Here is a 17,710-nt window from a genome sequence, read left to right as displayed (position 1 = left end):
TTGTGGGGTGCCTCAGGGTTCTGTCCTCTCCCCCATGCTTTTTAATAGCTATATGAAGCTGCTGGAAGAGATCATCAGGGGGTTTGGGCTGGGTGTCCATCAATATACAGATGATACCCAGCTCTACCTCTCTTTTAAATCAGAACCAGTGAAGGTCCTGTGTGAGTGTCTGGAGGCGGTTGGAGGATGGATGGCGGCTAACAGATTGAGGTTGAATCCTGACAAGATAGAAGTACTGCTTTTGGGGGACAGGAGGCGGGCAGGTGTGGAGGATTCCCTGGTCCTGAACGGGGTAACTGTGCCCCTGAAGGACCAGGTGCGCAGCCTGGGAGTCATTTTGGACTCACAGCTGTCCATGGAGGCACAGGTTAATTCTGTGTCCAGGGCGGCTGTCTACCAGCTCCATCTGGTACACAGGATGAGACCCTACCTGCCCGCAGACTGTCTCGCTTGGAATCTCCCGCTTGGACTACTGCAATGCGCTCTATGTGGGGCTACCTTTGAAGGTGACCCGGAAACTGAAATTAATCCAGAATGCGGCAGCTAGACTGGTGACTGGGAGTGGCCGCCGGGACCACATAACACCATTCCTGAGAGATCTGCATTGGCTCCCAGTACGTTTCCGAGCACAAATCAAGGTGTTGGTGTTGACCTTCAAAGCCCTAAATGGCTTCAGACCTAGGAGTTTTTATAGCCTTTGGGGGTATATAGTGGTACCTTGGTTTACAACCATACTGTGGTGCCTCGGGTTAAGTACTTAATTCGTTCCAGAGGTCCGTACTGATACGGAATGGGGGGGGCATGTCTTCTTCACCTTCTTCTTCGCTACATTATATCCATTTATTTCCAATTGTCAATGTCAAAAGGGACTAAAATCTATAAAATTCATAGAAAATCAACGTGCCAATTTGCCCAATTTCTCTAGGACTCCATGACACCTCCCCTGTCCTCCATAATCCCTCAAGCAAGGTGTCAAGACCCTAATCCTGTCAAATCACTCTGCCAAGCCTTTCCTCCGGGCAAGGCCAGGTGGCAGACTACCATTGTCTTCTCATCACCGGTACTCAGGATGTGTTTATCTGCGCATATCTCCAGCTCTGCATATTCCCCCCTCCCTCCTCCATATGTTAATCCTGTGTAACCCAACCTCTTCTTAATGTATTCATGATGTAACTGTGATGTATTTGCACTGTATTCTGGGTCATGGAGGGAAATTTCAAAAGTTCATGTCACCCCTTTCTCGCTGTTCAATCTCGCCTTGAACCTGTTGCGCAATAAACTTGGATCTTCTGCAGTTTGCTCCTGTCTCCGGCTGAGCTCATTTTCCTCTGCAGGGACCAGCGGACCTAGTCCGACAAGCTGGGTGGCAGAGCAGCCTCGCACCCAGATTTTACCGTAACAGTACTTAACCTGAAACTGTTCTTTTTTAAAAAAAAAATAATAATATTTATTAAAGTTTTAACAATAAACACAAACAATAACAACAAAACAACACAAATACAAAAAATAAACAATCAAATACTTAAAAGGAAACACAAAAAATTAAAATTAAACCTTCTGTAATATCCCTTCATTAGCTTGTTTCTTTGACTTCCTCACGCCTCCCTTTGTGTATTCTGCTTCAGTTTGTTATTTCAGCAAATCCTTTCCATTTTTCCCAAGTTTTGTCCATAATTTATTAAAACAGTGTAGTTTAACCTTTCCTGCTTTCCATCAATATTATTCTTAACTGTTCTTAACCTGAAGCACCACTTTAGCTAATGGGGCCTCCTGCTGCCGCCACGTCACTGGAGCACGATTTCTGTTCTCATCCTGAAGCAAAGTTCTTAACCCAAGGTACTATTTCTGGGTTAGCATGGTCTGTAACCTGAAGCGTACCACTGTAATCCATTCCGGAGGTCCGGTTGTAAACCAAAGCAGGTTGTAACCCAAGGCGTGCTTTTGCCAATGGGGCCTCCTCCCCCCCCAAAAAATGGGTTGTAATCCAAAAACAGGTACACACACTTCGGTGTTTGACGTGGTTGTAATCCAAAACGGTTGTAATTCAAAGCGGTTGCAAACCAAGGAGCCACTGCACAACATTTGGTGCCGTGACTCAGATAAATCGAGGCTTTCTTTGAGCCCACCCAACTGTGGGTGCCTGAACCGAGGGAGCCGTGGGCTGCGGATCTGTGTGTCTCGGCCAGCTGTGGGTGCCTCAAGCAGGCAGCAGCCGGCTCCCAGCTCTGTGAATGTCTACGTATTGTCTCTATCTCGGCCAAGAGGGGCTGAGGCTGTGAGGAAAGAGGGGGAAGATTTCTCGCTTTGTGTTTTGCTTGAAGGCTCCTGTCCGGCTGAGGGCTGGGCCTGCAGAGATCAGGCTCTCTGTCCCCTTGGCACAACTGCGAGTTCTCTGCCCAGGACTGGCGGGCTGTGCAGCCGAGGGGGGCGTTTACTTATGTGTCTTTTCTTTCTATAGGCTTTCTCACTGTCAGCCCTGCTGGCCACCAGTCTCTTTTCAAAAGGCTTCCCCCCCACCTTTTATTTTATCTGCAACGTGTCGGAAGGGCAGGGAGTCCCCCTTGTGTAACAGCTTAAGCAGGAGGGCATAATGGGGGGGTCACACTCACAGGAGGAATGGACTCCATTACAAGGCGTGGTGAATACTTTTGGCAAATTCAAGCACAAATATGGTGGAGCGATGAACCTCAAACGACTAAGAACTCCCTGCTGCCCCCCCCAGGGCTCATAGGACCTGGACCTAACCAACCAGGTCTTTAGGAGTGTGACAAAACACCCTGGATGTTCGGAGCAGTTTGCATAGGCAGTCTCCTGGGTAGTGGTCCTGAGAGAAAACTCTACATGGCGACAGAAGTTGAAAGGACAGTATTGTACCTCGCTGAGGATGCAGTGGGCACTGAAGGAGGCAAAAGTGATCAAACCCCAAAAGAAAGGGCAAAAGTGATCAAACCCCAAAAGAAAAAGAAAGAACCGACCTGGCCCCCAACGGCTCCCATATCAGCCTTTAATTGGCCAGACCTAGGAGTTTTGATAGCCTTTGGGGGCATACAAGACCCGGACTTTGAGCCTTCTTCCCTTGGGGGTTCCCCAGCTGGTGCCTCCCCCCCTTTCACCCAGCCAGTCCATGGCAGCAACAGCAGCAACAACAGTAAATTCAGTACGATAATAATATGCACACTGGTCCTCTGGCAGGAAGAATAATAACTTCTGGGACTATGTAAAAGTACTATCTTCCCCAAACCCCAGAATAAGCAGGAGCTCTGGGGTTGCCCCATGGGGTTCTTGAGTGAAGATGGGCCCCCCAGGAGACTTCCCTGGTACCTGCAGCCCCTCCTTCCCCCTCTTGCAATAAGGCATGGGGAAAATCTCCCATTAAATTACAGTATTTTACGTTTTCTTCAGAACACGTAGGAGGCAGGGAGAAGTTCTAGTGAAGAAGCAGTATTCGGAGATCATGTGGTGGGGGTGTGAGAGAGTTTGGTGCAAAAACAAGTCACACACAGATGCACCCGTCTTGCATTCTTGAGTACAGCAACTCCAGGGCATGAGCCAAGTATCGGCAGGGTAGGGGCCACATGTAGCGCAATTCCCACGCTGAGCTCAAAAACACACACAAAGGATGAAGGACTTCTTCAGTAATAGTTAACTGAGTTTTCAAAGCATACAGTTCTCCCTGGGCCCCCAGTGATACACAAAACTTTGCTTCTGAGAGCAAATCCAGTTTCAGCCGTAAAGAAATACACCACACAGGATATCTAAGTCAGGCACACAAACCGGCAGAAGGGAGCAAGGGAGGAAAGAGGCTGGAAGGACACAGGGCAATGGAGGTGTGTTTCCCTTCCTGTGGTTTTGGAGGGAAGTCAGCAACTCGGCATCTGCTGGGGCTTCACAAAGTAAAGCTTTCTCCCAGCTGCTTCCAGGCAAATGAGCATCCCAGACACGGTGATCTGTGGGGTTTTGCCATATCAATTGTTTTTGGAAGCTTATCATGATGTGGTCTAGACTAGAAACCAATATGAAAAAATATATCGCCCAGCCCTAATCCTCACTGACCACCAGAAATCCAGATAAACCCTCACCCTTTCTCTATCAAAAGGTACTTTATATCTTAGATTATAATCACATTGTTTGACATTGCCTTCAATATTTCATTACTATACAGTTTTACACATAAATTCCAGAACTTCGCATACACATGTGTTAATGACTGATTTCCTGCTGAGTTCATTTCTGTGAAGAAAAGAGTGGACTCCGAGAGGAAGATGTCCCACACTCCAGACATCAAAATGGGTTCTTCCATGTGAGAGTCCCTGGATGTTCCTTAAACACTCCATTGTAAATAAAGCGCTTTTTGCAAACTTTTCATTTAAGCTGCTTCTCCTCTTTGAGTTTCTTGATGGTTTGTAGGGTTTCAACTCCTAAAGTTTTTCCTGTCTGTGAGTCTGTTGATTTAGAACTTCCACTAGGACTGAACCTCTATCTACTTTCCTGATATTTATAAGGTTTGTGTTTTGTGTGAGTTTGTTGACATGAATCAAGGGTTCCACTCTGACTGCAGCTCCTACCACATGCCATACATTTAAACAATTTCTCCGTCATGTGTTTGCCAATGTTTTCTAAGGGGTCCACTCCGACTGAAGCTCTTTCCGCACTCCAGGCATTTAAATGGTTTCTCTCCTGTGTGAGTCCGTTGATGTGTTCTAAGGCTTCCATTATGACTAAAGCTCTTTCCGCACTCTATACATTTATATGGTTTCACCCCTGTGTGAATCCGCTGGTGTAATTTAAGGTCTCCATTCTGACTGAAGCTCTTTCCGCACTCTATACATTTATATGGTTTCTCCCCTGTATGTGTCCGTTGATGTGCTCTAAGGCTTCCATTATGACTAAAGCTCTTTTCGCACTCTATACATTTATATGGTTTCTCCCCTGTATGAGTCCGTTGATGTCTTCTAAGGCTTCCATTATCACTAAAGCTCTTTTCACACTCTATACATTTATATGGTTTCTCCCCCGTGTGAGTCCGCTGATGTGTTCTAACTTTTCCATTATCAGTAAAGCTCTTTCCGCACTCTATACATTTATATGGTTTCTCCCCTGTATGTGTCCGTTGATGTGCTCTAAGGCTTCCATGATTACTAAAGCTCTTTTCGCACTCTATACATTTATATGGTTTCTCCCCTGTATGAGCCCGTTGATGTGCTCTAAGGTTTCCACTCTGACTGAAGCTCTTTCCGCACTCCAGGCATTTAAATGGTTTCTCCCCTGTGTGAGTCTGTTGATGTCTTCTAAGGCTTCCATTATCACTAAAGCTCTTTCCGCACTCTATACATTTATTTGGTTTCTCCCCTGTGTGAATCCGCTGGTGTAATTTAAGGTCTCCATTCTGACTGAAGCTCTTTCCGCACTCTATACATTTATATGGTTTCTCCCCTGTATGTGTCCGTTGATGTGCTCTAAGGCTTCCATTATGACTAAAGCTCTTTTCACACTCTATACATTTATATGGTTTCTCCCCTGTATGAGTCCGTTGATGTCTTCTAAGGCTTCCATTATCACTAAAGCTCTTTTCGCACTCTATACATTTATATGGTTTCTCCCCCGTGTGAGTCCGCTGATGTGTTCTAACTTTTCCATTATAACTAAAGCTCTTTCCGCACTCTATACATTTATATGGTTTCTCCCCTGTGTGAGTCCGTTGATGTCTTCTAAGGCTTCCATTCTGACTAAAGCTCATTCCGCACTCTATACATTTATATGGTTTCTCCCCTGTATGAGCCCGTTGATGTGCTCTAAGGTGTCCATTCTGCCTGAAGCTCTTTCCGCACTCCAGGCATTTAAATGGTTTCGCCCCTGTGTGAGTCCGTTGATGTATTGTAAGGCTTCCATTATCAGTAAAGCTCTTTTCGCACTCTATACATTTATATGGTTTCTCCCCTGTGTGAATCCGCTGGTGTAATTTCAGACTTCCATTCTGACTGAAGCTCTTTCCGCACTCCAGGCATTTAAATGGTTTCTCCCCTGTGTGAGTCCTTTGATGTGTTCTAAGTTTTCCAATATCAGTGAAACGTTTCCCACACTCCATAACATCAAATGTTTTCTCCCCTGTTGGAGGTCGTTGATGTGAACTATGTGTGCTCATTCAATGATGCATATTCCACATTTCACACATTTTAATTTCTATTCCTAATGGGGGGGACAGGTACCCAATCCCCTGGAGTTTTGACTGTCTTCTCCATCTCCTTCTTCAGAGTGGGAAGAAAGGGAATCCTGTTTTGATTTCAAGGAAGAGAACAAAGGGAAAGAGAACACATCAAGCTCCATTAGCACCTTCTCCTATTTCAACGTCTCCTACATTCCCTCACCTCCTACCCATGTTCCCAACTTTCAGGAAATGAATATGCAATTATGTCAAATGATAGTAATGCATCAGGAACATTTCCTAATCCTCAACCAATGTTCATAAAGCTGTTACGATATGAATGCAATGCCGATGCAAATTGCTAGCTTGAAAACATCACATGATGGAATGTTGGGACTGTTCCGTGGGAAACAGAGGGACAGTCCATTCACAGTGCAAAGCACCTGAAGTAGCTCAGAGTGTAATATGAGCTGTTACGTTTGTTCCTGTCTAGAAAGGACAGGAAGTGTTTGTCACTGGACTGCCGGAGTTTGATGAGAGCAGGCACGTTTTTGTAATGCTGCAAAGACAGAAATGAAGGCATGCAAATATGTTTCTGTCTATCTCTTTCCCCTGTCTGGGAGGGGGGGCAGGAAAGAGGGAGTGTGTTCTTCTCACGCTGAGAAGGATCACTTATTGTGGCCTAGCCTGGATCTTGCTGGGGAATGCAGCCAGGGAGGTCAACAGGAGATCAAGCCGGGTGCCTGGGAGAGTTGCCAGTTTCTCCTGATATAGACTTGATTTCCGACAAAAGCAGCTTGATTTTTTAAAGAACGATGTGCTGTCTGATCTCGTGCCCGTCTTTTGACACAGGACTATCCTAAAATGACACTGAAAAGCAGGATATTCAAGGCAAAATGATAAACTGTACTTAGTGGAATATGTAGTACCTTGGAAATGTAGTAATGATTCACTAATGGCCTGAAGTTGTGTTATTTCTCGGGACATGAATTTATTCCTGTTCTGTCTTAAAGATCATAATCATACGATGTCATGGGGTGTTAGCGGAGTGTTAGTACCTTTGGTGGGTGAAATGTCATGCACCTTACGAGGTAATTTCTCCACCATTGGTCCCCACCCTGCACTCAGCTCTCACCTGTTTCTTCCAGAAGCTGTCAGGATGGAATAGGGGCCACAATCCCAGGAACGGCTTCAACTGGCTGGCTAAACCAGGTGAGGATACCTGATGGGTCTCAAATCCTTGGTGTATGAGGGAATTCTGTTGAGGTGAAGGCAGGCCCTGGTGGATGGAGAGGATGAGAACAACAGTAAATCCCACAGTCAAGAAGGCAGATTCTGCCCATTCTGCAGAGGAAAGTGAAGGGCAGATGGGGCTTGTCAACCGGGGAAGGGAGCTCATTGAGAAGGAAAACTCTAGTCGTAATACTTTGGTGCACTCCTTCGCTTCCTCTTGAGTTATCTTCAGGAGAAGAAGAAGAAGAAGAAGAAGAGTTTGGATTTGATATCCCGCCTTTCACTCCCCTTCAGGAGTCTCAAAGCGGCTAACATTCTCCTTTCCCTTCCTCCCCCACAACAAACACTCTGTGAGGTGAGTGGGGCTGAGAGACTTCACAGAAGTGTGACTGGCCCAAGGTCACCCAGCAGCTGCATGTGGAGGAGCGGAGACACGAACCCGGTTTCCCAGATTACGTGACTACCGCTCTTAACCACTACACCACACTGAAGAAAAAGCTATGGAGGAAAACCTACACAAATCCAGAGTGGACTCTCTTAGATGGTTGGATGGTGTCCTGCACACCTCCTTCCAGCCACTCCTGCAGCCAAGCTGGTGCCTAACATACTGCTCTGCTTTCCTTGGGACCATATAAGCCAGGCTGAGAAGGGGGTTTTGTTGTCTAGGCAGCCCTGAACCCCCAAACACACTGTCCAGGCTGGCAGGACTGCTAACACAGCAGTTTCAGGGGGAGCGATGAACTCAGACCTGTGTATCAAAATCTCTCCAATGTGGAATATGTAAAGCAGAAGTGCTGCTTATATCATACATCAATTAAAAAGTATTTAGAATATTTGTCTTTTGAAGAAAAGACCACCAAGTATCCGATGGCCCCTTCAAAGCTAATGAAAGTCCTGTGCCTGGAGCTTTTGGGGGTGCAGGACCAGGAAAGCTTCTGCCACCATTATCCTTCCAGTTGGGATTCAGGCCTCATCATGCAACAGAAACTGTCCTGGTTGTGCTGCGTGATGATCTCTGATGGGCTAGAGTCTGAGGGGAAAGCTGTTTCCTGGTTCTGCTGGATCTCTCAGTGGCTTTGGAGACCTTTGACCATTGTATCCTTCTGGACCCTCTGGGGTGCTGGGGACCCTGCTATGCAGTGGTTCCCCTCCTTCCTCCTGGGCCATGTCCAGAAAGTGGTGTTGGGGGATGAGTGTTCAGACCCCTGGGCTCTCACTTGTGGGGTGCCTCGGGGCTCTGTCCTCTCCCCATGCTTTTTAATATCTATATGAAGCCACTGGGAGAGATCATCAGGGGTTTTTGGCTGGGTGTTCAGAGGCATGTGGGTGATACCAAGCTCTTCTTATATTTTAAATTGGAACCAGTGAAGATAGTGAATGGCCTGTGTTGGTGGCCTTGGTGGTTTGTGGATAAATGGCGGCTAACAGATTGAGGTTGAATCCTGACAAGACAGAAGCACTGTCCCTGGGGGACAGGTGGCAGGCAGACCCTACCAGCCTGCAGACTGTCTCACTAGAGTGGTCAATGCTCTGGTTATCTCCTGCTTGGACCACTGCCATGCGCTCTACATGGTGCTACTTTTGAAGGTGACCCAAAGACTGCAACTAATCCAGAATGTGGCAGCTGGACTAGTAACTGGGAGCAGCTGCCCAGACCACATATCATTGGTCCTAAAGGATCTTCCCTGGCTTCCAGTGTGTTTCCAAGCGCAATTCACACTGTTGGTGCTGACCTGTAAGTCTCATGGCTGCATTTTTCAGGAAAAGAAAATTGTTGATCTAATGTATAGAGATCATTCCTAGTCTATTGGTTCAAGAAGGTTCTGTTGGTTTTACTCTGTGTGAGTCAAAGCTGATGTTTTCTCTAGCTGGAATATTTTAGCTGATCAGGGAGTTTCCTTTCTGCTGAGAGCAGGTGGTGGGATCAGTTGCTATGAGATTATGCTGAACCTTGTTTCTGGGAACCAGAAGAAGCTGGTTTAAACTGGAGAGAGCCAGGCTTGTTATCCAGTCTCAAGGTTACTCTGACATTGAATTGTTTATAAATTACAGTATTGAAAGGCACCTGGTCCCACTTCCTATTCTGCTATTCTCTACTCTGCTTGTGTCTTTCTTACTTGAGTGCTGTTTTGATATACCAAGTTAAGTATATCAAGTTACGTTTTTGCGATTTTTTGGATTCATTACTTAATTTCTCTGCTGAATGAATATTTTGCTGCCTCTGAGTGTTTTTTCCTACTCTGCTAACTATATGTCAGTCTTGGAGATCATTATGGAGGAGCAAGATCTGCGACCTAAAGCCCTCAACCGCCTTGGCCCTGTAGACCTGAAGGAGCGTCTCCACCCCCATCCTTCACTCTGAACACTGAGGTCCTTCTCTGAGGTCCTCCTGCTGGTCCCCTCCCTGCAAGAAGTGAGGGTACAGGGAACCAGGCAGAGGGCCTTCTCGGTGGTGGTGCCCGCCCTGTGGAACGCCCTCCTTTCAGAGGTCAAGGAAATGAACAACTATCTGACATTTAGAAGACAGCAGAAGGCAGCCCTGTGTCAGGAGGTTTTTAATGTTTGATGTTTTACTGTCTTTTATGTGTACAGTGGTACCTCAGATTACATACGCTTCAGGTTACAGACTCCGCTAAACCAGAAACAGTGCATCAGGATGAGAATAGAAATCGGGCTCCGGTGCTGCGGCAGCAGCAGGAGGCCCCATTAGCTAAAGTGGTGCTTCAGGTTAAGAACAGTTTCAGGTTAAGTACGCACCTCCGGAACAAATTAAGTACATAATCTGAGGTACCACTGTACTGGAAGCTGCCCAGAGTGGCTGGGGAAACCAAACCAGATGGACAGGATATAAATACTACAATCATTCTTATTGCATTGTGATTTTTTCTAGTTATTTTGGAATTTGTACTGCAATATCAGCTCATGAAATGTTATGGGTGGAGAAAATCACAGGGTTGCCGTAAATGATAATCCCACCCACAAACTCTCATTCACATATAGTCTATAAATTTGGGGAGGTCACACACTTTGCCTGTGCTAATACTGGCAGTCTTTGGCCTGCACAGGCACACCCGGTGTGTAGAGCCTCCAGCCCCAGGCACTGTCTATCATGAAAATGGCTCCTTTGACTGTGAAGATTTGTCCAATGGCTGTCATCAGATGCTGAAGGATTGTATCTCAGCTTGTCAGTCACTCTGACACTGCCTACAAAGAATAAGAGGAACAGAAATGCTTTTGAGGTGCAACTTCTGTATCAATCCTGAGAGCCATTCCATGGACTCTGCACCCCTGTTTCTGATGACAGGTGTACATTATCCTCATCCTCAATGAACCAGGCAGAGGAAAAGACACTTAAAGATGGAAGCCTGAGAGAGAGGAAAAGGTTTCTGGCTGCTTCCCGGGTGGGATTGCGGAAACCAAGAGCCGCTTCTGAGAAGGCCCCTCCTCTCCCCTCTTCCTCTCCGGATTTCCTCTGCTCTCCAGGGGACCAGTGGTTGGACTGGGCAGAAGCGCTGTGTCTGGACAGGGCAGGGGCTTATGGGGTGGAAGGAGGATGGAGCTTGCAGGAAAGAAGGAGTGGGGGAACTGGACCCCCCACTTTCCAGGGATCCCTCTCTGGTCGCCTTGAAGGGGTGGCCGTTTCCTGGGCGGGAGGGAAAAGCCAAGGCAGCCCCTCGATAGAGACGTCTCCCCAAAGACTGGTCTCCTCCCCCCCCCCGCCGCCAATGCTGCGCTTCCTTCCCCAGGGATGCTCCCCGCTCCCCTCCCTCCTCCCCCACCCTTGGCCCCCTCCCTCTCTCCCGGAGTCTCCCCTGCACCCAGAGGCCCCCTTAGCGCGGCTCACCCCTCGCCATGCGCGCCCCATCTCTCCATCCGGAGGGGCCCCCCAAAATGAGATGGGGAGGGACAGGGGGGTCTCTATCCAGGCGTCTCCCGCACCCATTAACCCTTTCCTGGCCCGCTTCTCCGAGCCCCAGGGATGCCTGCGAGGGGGAAACGGGGCCGGGGAGTCCTCGTGGGACCCCGTGGGTGGGCGCCCCCACGTCCTCCCCTGCCAAGGAAAGCCCCCTTCGCTGCAGGCGTGCAGGGATCCAGGCCCCACGGAAGGCGCTTGGGGGAGCTGGCCGGGTCTCTGGGTCCTTTTCTCCCCCCCCCCCACCGCGACCCCTTTACCTCTTTGTCCTCGCTCCTGATTCTCCTTTCCTTTCCTGCAACATCCACGGGGGGGGGGTCCCCTGCCTCCTCCCTCCCGTTTCCGAAAGCGCCCCCCCTAGAGCCGCGGGGCGGAGCAGCAATCCGGAGTGGAAGCTCCACTTCCGGGAGAAGCAGGCAGTTGGGGGGGGGCTCACACCCCCCATTCCCGGAGCGAAGCCGGATTGGAGGAGGAGGAGGAGCAATGGATTGGGGGAGGGATTTGGGATGGTGGGGGCGGGGTGAGAGGAGGATGTGCCGGGAGGGGAGGGGAGGTATAGAGGAGGGGGGAGGAGAAAGTTCCCCCCCTCTCCTCTTCCTTTAGTGGATCGGAGAGCGGGGGAGGGGCTGATCCCGGAGATCCAGCTGCAAAGTGGGTCCCGTCCCTCCTACAAGGTTTGCATTGCAACACCCTCCCCTCCCCTCCCCCACCCCACGAGCTTAGATCCCTCCGTGTTTTAGGTCTTGGTGCTCTTCAAACCAGGAACGGGGGGCAGCTAAACGACTCCCCCCAAATCCCAGCTCCCCACCCCAGACTCTGACTAAGGCCAGGACAAGGACCGTGGACACAGGCTCCGTCCCTGCACAACAGCCAAGAGGCTCAGAAAAGCAGCCGATACAATTGTAGCCAGAAGCGGATTCCATGTGTCAAGGGAGAAATCTGCGGACGTGTTTGTACGCTTGGGGGAGTATGGCTGCCTTGTGTCAAGTCTCTCCCCCCCCCCCCCTTTGATAGTTCTTCCCTCATGGTGTAAAATAAAAGTGGAACTGTGCAGATCCGATGTATGGCTGATTTTCTATGAATTTATAACAGAAGCATTCCGTATGTCGTGTGTGTGTGTGTGTGTGTGTGTGTGTGTGTGGTGTTTGTACAAATTGAATGATTGGGGGGGGGGCTTCCTGCAACACATGAATCCCAATCCCAAAGAAAGGCAGTGCCAAAGAATGCTCCAACTACTGCACAATTGCGCTCATTTCACACGCTAGCAAGGTTATGCTTAAAATGCTACAAGGAAGGCTCAAGCAGTATGTGGACCGAGAACTCCCAGAAGTGCAAGCTGGATTTAGAAGAGGCAGAGGAACCAGAGACCAAATTGCAAACATGCGCTGGATTATGGAGAAAGCTAGAGAGTTCCAGAAAGACATCTACTTCTGCTTCATTGACTATGCAAAAGCCTTTGACTGTGTCGACCACAGCAAACTATGGAAAGTTCTTAAAGAAATAGGAGTGCCTGATCACCTCATCTGTCTCCTGAGAAATCTCTATGTGGGACAAGAAGCTACTGTTAGAACTGGATATGGAACAACTGATTGGTTCCAAATTGGGAAAGGAGTTTGACAAGGCTGTATATTGTCTCCCTGCTTATTTAACTTATATGCAGAATTCATCATGCGAAAGGCTGGGCTGGATGAATCCTGTAATAAAAAAATTAAGGTCTTATATATATAATAAATGTTCATAAATGTAGCAAGCAAGCACATACATAGATATGTGGACCACATGTCTGGAGCAGCACAGGAACACCGTCCTGAAACCATTTAGACTCCCAAACTGACAAAACGTTTTCTCTGCAAGGAGGGAGGGGGTGAGGGAACCTTCCCATTGTCTCAGGAATTGGGAAATCACCATCTCAAAGGTATGACCAGACTACCAGGAAAGGGAATCAGATAAGCCATTATCAGATAACCTGGCAGACAGGAAAAATGACAACATTCAAATTTCTGTTGTAGACCACCTTTCTGTGATGTAGGTATGATGTATGTGGGGGTGGTCTTGGGTTACGCCCTTTCTGTGATGTATGTATGATGTATGGAGGGGTGGTCTGGAGCTCCAGGGCAGGGAATTTAAAATGTCTATATAAAGGCAGGCACACCTTTGTTCTGGGTCCTCCTCCTTTTCTGCGTGTGAGGGGAGCACCCTGCTGCAACAGATCAATAGAGATCAGGCTTACAAGCTACTTTGCTTCTCAGTATTCTCTGGTTAGTGTCTGTTGTTTTCTCTTACCGATGGAGAACCTACAAGGGACTCTATAAAGGGCTCTTGTGTCCCCCATAAGGGAAGAAGGGCAGCTTTTGTTTACAACAGATGGCACCCCAGATAGGACCTTCGGTTGCCCAGATTCAAGGGGGGCCAAAGAAGGACCGGTGATCCAGCGCGCACCAGGCCATTTGCCAGGAGGAGCCACCAGTCCTCTAGTGACCCCAGGGTCTAGAAAGAACTGAGTTCTAGCAGGGCTAACCAGAGGAAGCAACGCTTGATCAGGCCAGCCACAAATTGATTTACTTTTTAAAATAATCTTTTCAAGATCTGTCCTTCCAGTGAGGACCCAGGGCTAATTTCCTTAAGAACGACTTGGATGATGGACTCAAGGGCATCCTGATCAAATTTGCAGATGACACCAAACTGGGAGGGGTGGCTAACACCCCAGAGGACAGGATCACACTTCAAAACGACCTTGACAGATTAGAGAACTGGGCCAAAACAAACAAGATGAACTTTAACAGGGAGAAATGTAAAGTATTGCACTTGGGCAAAAAAAATGAGAGGCACAAATACAAGATGAGGCACAAATTCTGGGCTGCATCAATAGGAGTATAGCATCTAGATCAAGGGAAGTAATAGTGCCACTGTATTCTGCTCTGGTCAGACCTCACCTGGAGTACTGTGTCCAGTTCTGGGCGCCACAGTTCAAGAAGGACACTGACAAACTGGAACGTGTCCAGAGGAGGGCAACCAAAATGGTCAAAGGCCTGGAAACGATGCCTTATGAGGAACGGCTAAGGGAGCTGGGCATGTTTAGCCTGGAGAAGAGGAGGTTAAGGGGTGATATGATAGCCATGTTCAAATATATAAAAGGATGTCCTATAGAGCAGTGAGAAAGGTTGTTTTCTGCTGCTCCAGAGAAGGGGACACAGAGCAATGGATCCAAGCTACAAGAAAGAAGATTCCACCTAAACATTAGGAAGAACTTCCTGACAGTAAGAGCTGTTCGACAGTGGAATTTGCTGCCAAGGAGTGTGGTGGAGTCTCCTCCTTTGGAGGTCTTTAAGCAGAGGCTTGACAACCATATGTCAGGAGTGCTCTGATGGTGTTTCCTGCTTGGCAGGGGGTTGGACTCGATGGCGCTTGTGGTCTATTCCAACTCTATGATTCTATGAATGGATGCGTTTGATCTTCTTGCAGTCCATGGGACTCTCAAGAGTCTCCTCCAGCACCATAATTCAAAAGCATCAATTCTTTGGCGATCAGCCTTCTTTATGGTCCAGCTCTCTCTTCCATACATTACTACTGGGAAAACCATGGCTTTATGGATCACTGCCCCTTCATGGATCACGACCTTGCCGTGGCGAAGGGGCTTGAATAACTCAGAGAAGCTATGAGCTATGCCGTGCAGGGCCACCCAAGATGGACAGGTGATAGTGGAGAGTTTTGACCAAATGTGATCCACCTGGAGCAGGAACCGGCAAGCCACTCCAGTATCCTTGCCAAGAAAACTCCATGGACAAAGACAACAGGCATATGAATCATGTATTAGCCTCCCCTTTTCTGATGTAGCAATGATGCTCCACGAACTGTATGCTGGGATAAGATAGAAACTTTGAAAAGTCCTTGTCACCCCATCCTCGGGGTTCAATTCCTCTTTCAACCTGTTGCGCAATAAACTTTGATCTACAGCTATTTGCTCCGGTTGGTGGCCGGACTCCTTCCTTTATTCATCAGGGACCGACGGGCTCTCCCCGATGAGCTGGGTGGCAGAGCAGCCTCACCCCTGGATTCTCCCCCCCCAACACCAAATTAACCTTTTATTGGTCAGACCTAGGAGATTTGATAGCCTTTGGGGGCATACAACACCCGGACTCCGAGCCTTCTTCCCTTGGGGGTCCGCCAGCTGGTGCCTCCCCCCCCTTTCACCCAGCCAGTCCATGACAGCAGCAGCAGCAGCAACAACAACAGTAAAATAAGCATGATAATAATATGCACACTGGTCCTCTGGAGGAAGAATGATAATTTCTGGGACTATGGAAAAATACTATCTTCCCCAAACCCCAGAATAAGCAGGAGCTCTGGGGTTCATGAGTGAAGATGGGCCCCCCAGGAGACTTCCCTGGTACCTGCAGACCCTCCTTCCCCCTCTTGCAATAAGGCATGGGGAAAATCTCCCATTAAATTACAGTATTTTAAGTTTTCTTCAGAACACGTAGGAGGCAGGGAGAAGTTCTAGTGAAGAAGCAGTATTCAGAGATCATGTGGTGGGGGGGGGTGAGAGAGTTTGGTGCAAAAACAAGTCACACACAGATGCACCCGTCTTGCATGCTTAAGTACAGCAACTCCAGGGCATGAGCTAAGTATCGGCAGGGTAGGGGCCACGTGTAGAGCAAGTCCCACACTGAGGTCAAAAACACACACAGAGGCAGCAGGACTTCTTCAGTAATAGTTTACTGAGCTTTCAAAGCATACAGTTCTCCCTGGGCCCCCAGTGATAGACAAAACTTTGCTTCTGAGAGCAAATCCAGTTTCAGCCGTAAAGAAATACAGCACACAGGATATCTAAGTCAGGCACACAAACCGGCAGAAGGGAGCAAGGGAGGAAAGAGGCTGGAAGGACACAGGGCAATGGATGTGTGTTTCCCTTCCTGTGGTTTTGGAGGGAAGTCAGCAACTCGGCATCTGCTGGGGCTTCACGAAGCAAAGCTTTCTGCCGGCTGCTTCCAGGCAAATTTAAGTTCTGGTGCAATTTAAGTTCTCCATTCTGACTGAAGCTCTTTCCGCACTCTATACATTTATATGATTTCTCCCCTGTGTGAGTCTGTAGATGTATATTGAGGTGTCCACTCTGACTGAAGCTCTTTCCACACTCCAGGCATTTAAATGGTTTCTCCCCCAGGTGAGTCTGTTGATGTGTTCTAAGTGTTCCATTATCCTTAAAGCTCTTTCCGCACTCCATACATTTATATGGTTTCTCCCCTGTGTGAGTCTGTTGATGTGTTCTAAGGGTTCCATTATCAGTAAAGCTCTTTCCGCACTCCATACAATAATATGGTTTCTGCCCTGTGTGAGTCTGTTGATGTGTTCTAACTTTATCACTCCGATAGAAGCTCTTTCCGCACTGCATGCATTTAAATGGTTTCTCCCCTGTGTGAGTCCGTTGATGTGTTCTAAGGTTTCCATTCTGACTGAAGCACTTTCCAAACTCCATGCATTTAAAAGGTTTCTCCCCCGTGTGAGTCCATTGATGTCTTCTAAGTGTATCACTCCGATAGAAGCTCTTTCCACAATCCAGACATTTAAAAGTTTTTTCCCTTGTGTGAGTCCGTTGATGTAATCTTAAGTGCCCATGTTGACTGAAGTTCTTCCCACACTCCCTGCATTGCAGTCCTTTCCTGCCCATGTGAGTCCGCTGATTTGTTCTAAGTTTTCCACTATCAGTGAAACGTTTCCCACACTCCATACCTTTAAATGGTTTCTCCCCTGCTGGAGGTCGTTGATGTGAACTATGTGTGCTCATTCAAAGAAGCATATTCCACATTTCACACATTTTAATTTCTATTCCTAATGGGGGGAAAAGGTACCCAATCCCCTGGAGTTCTGACTGTCTTCTCCATCTCCTTCTTCAGAGTGGGAGGAAAGGGAATCCTATTTTGGTTTCAAGGAAGAGAACAAAGGGAAAGAGAACACATCAAGCTCCATTAGCACCTTCTCCTATTTCAACGTCTCCTACATTCCCTCACGTCCTACCCATGTTCCCAAGTGAAGTTGCAATGTCAAATGATAGTAATTTATGAGCAACTTTCAAAATCTTCAATGAATGTTAATAAAGCAGCTTGATTTTTTAAAGAATGATGTGCTGTCTGATCTTGTGCCCGTCTTCTGATGCAGGACTATCCTAAAACGACATCGAAAAGCAGGATATTCAAGGCAAATAGATAAACTGTACTTAGTGGAATGTGTAGTATCTTGAAAATGTAGTATTGATTCACTAATGGCTTGAAGGGGACATGAATTTATTCCTGTTCTGTCTTAAAGATCATAATCATACGATGTCATGGGGTGTTAGCGGAGCGGTAGTACCTTTGGTGGGGGAAATGTCATGCACCTTCTGGGGTAATTTATCCACCATTGGTCCCCACCCTGCACTCAGCTCT

The 17,710-nt window shown here is 47.7% G+C and overlaps 2 protein-coding genes across 8 annotated transcripts in view; both read right to left on the bottom strand.

Moving 5' to 3' along the window:
* Positions 1 to 3,626: 3,626 nt before the first annotated feature.
* The window catches only part of LOC309541320 (uncharacterized protein), a 77,549-nt gene continuing 63,465 nt past the window's right edge, over positions 3,627 to 17,710 (bottom strand). For 3 of the 7 annotated variants that reach the window (XM_082239072.1, XM_082239074.1, XM_082239073.1), the window contains 2 exons: positions 7,278 to 7,421; positions 3,627 to 6,270 (listed from right to left, as the gene is read on the bottom strand). In XM_082239072.1, coding sequence (XP_082095198.1) covers positions 4,580 to 6,142 — 1,563 coding nt within the window. In that variant the 5' untranslated portion in view covers positions 6,143 to 6,270; positions 7,278 to 7,421 and the 3' untranslated portion in view covers positions 3,627 to 4,579. Of the gene's footprint in view, positions 6,271 to 7,200; positions 7,422 to 10,401; positions 10,580 to 17,710 lie in introns of those variants that run through there. The other 4 variants (XM_082239070.1, XM_082239071.1, XM_082239068.1 and 1 more) reach the window with 3 other exon arrangements.
* LOC309542449 (uncharacterized protein) lies at positions 15,757 to 17,694 on the bottom strand (the record flags this gene model as incomplete). The annotated part of the gene is made up of 3 exons (XM_082241248.1): positions 17,356 to 17,694; positions 16,251 to 17,173; positions 15,757 to 15,785 (listed from the first exon to the last, which is right to left on the bottom strand). Exons 2-3 carry the CDS (start codon positions 17,071 to 17,073, stop codon positions 15,757 to 15,759), a joined length of 852 nt encoding a protein of 283 aa, XP_082097374.1. The 5' UTR covers positions 17,074 to 17,173; positions 17,356 to 17,694.

This window comes from Podarcis vaucheri, assembly GCF_965113315.1.
Source record: "Podarcis vaucheri genome assembly, chromosome: 10".
Lineage (NCBI taxonomy): Eukaryota > Metazoa > Chordata > Lepidosauria > Squamata > Lacertidae > Podarcis > Podarcis vaucheri.
Note: the sequence above shows the minus strand (reverse complement) of the source record. Positions and strands in the feature narration are given on the sequence as shown.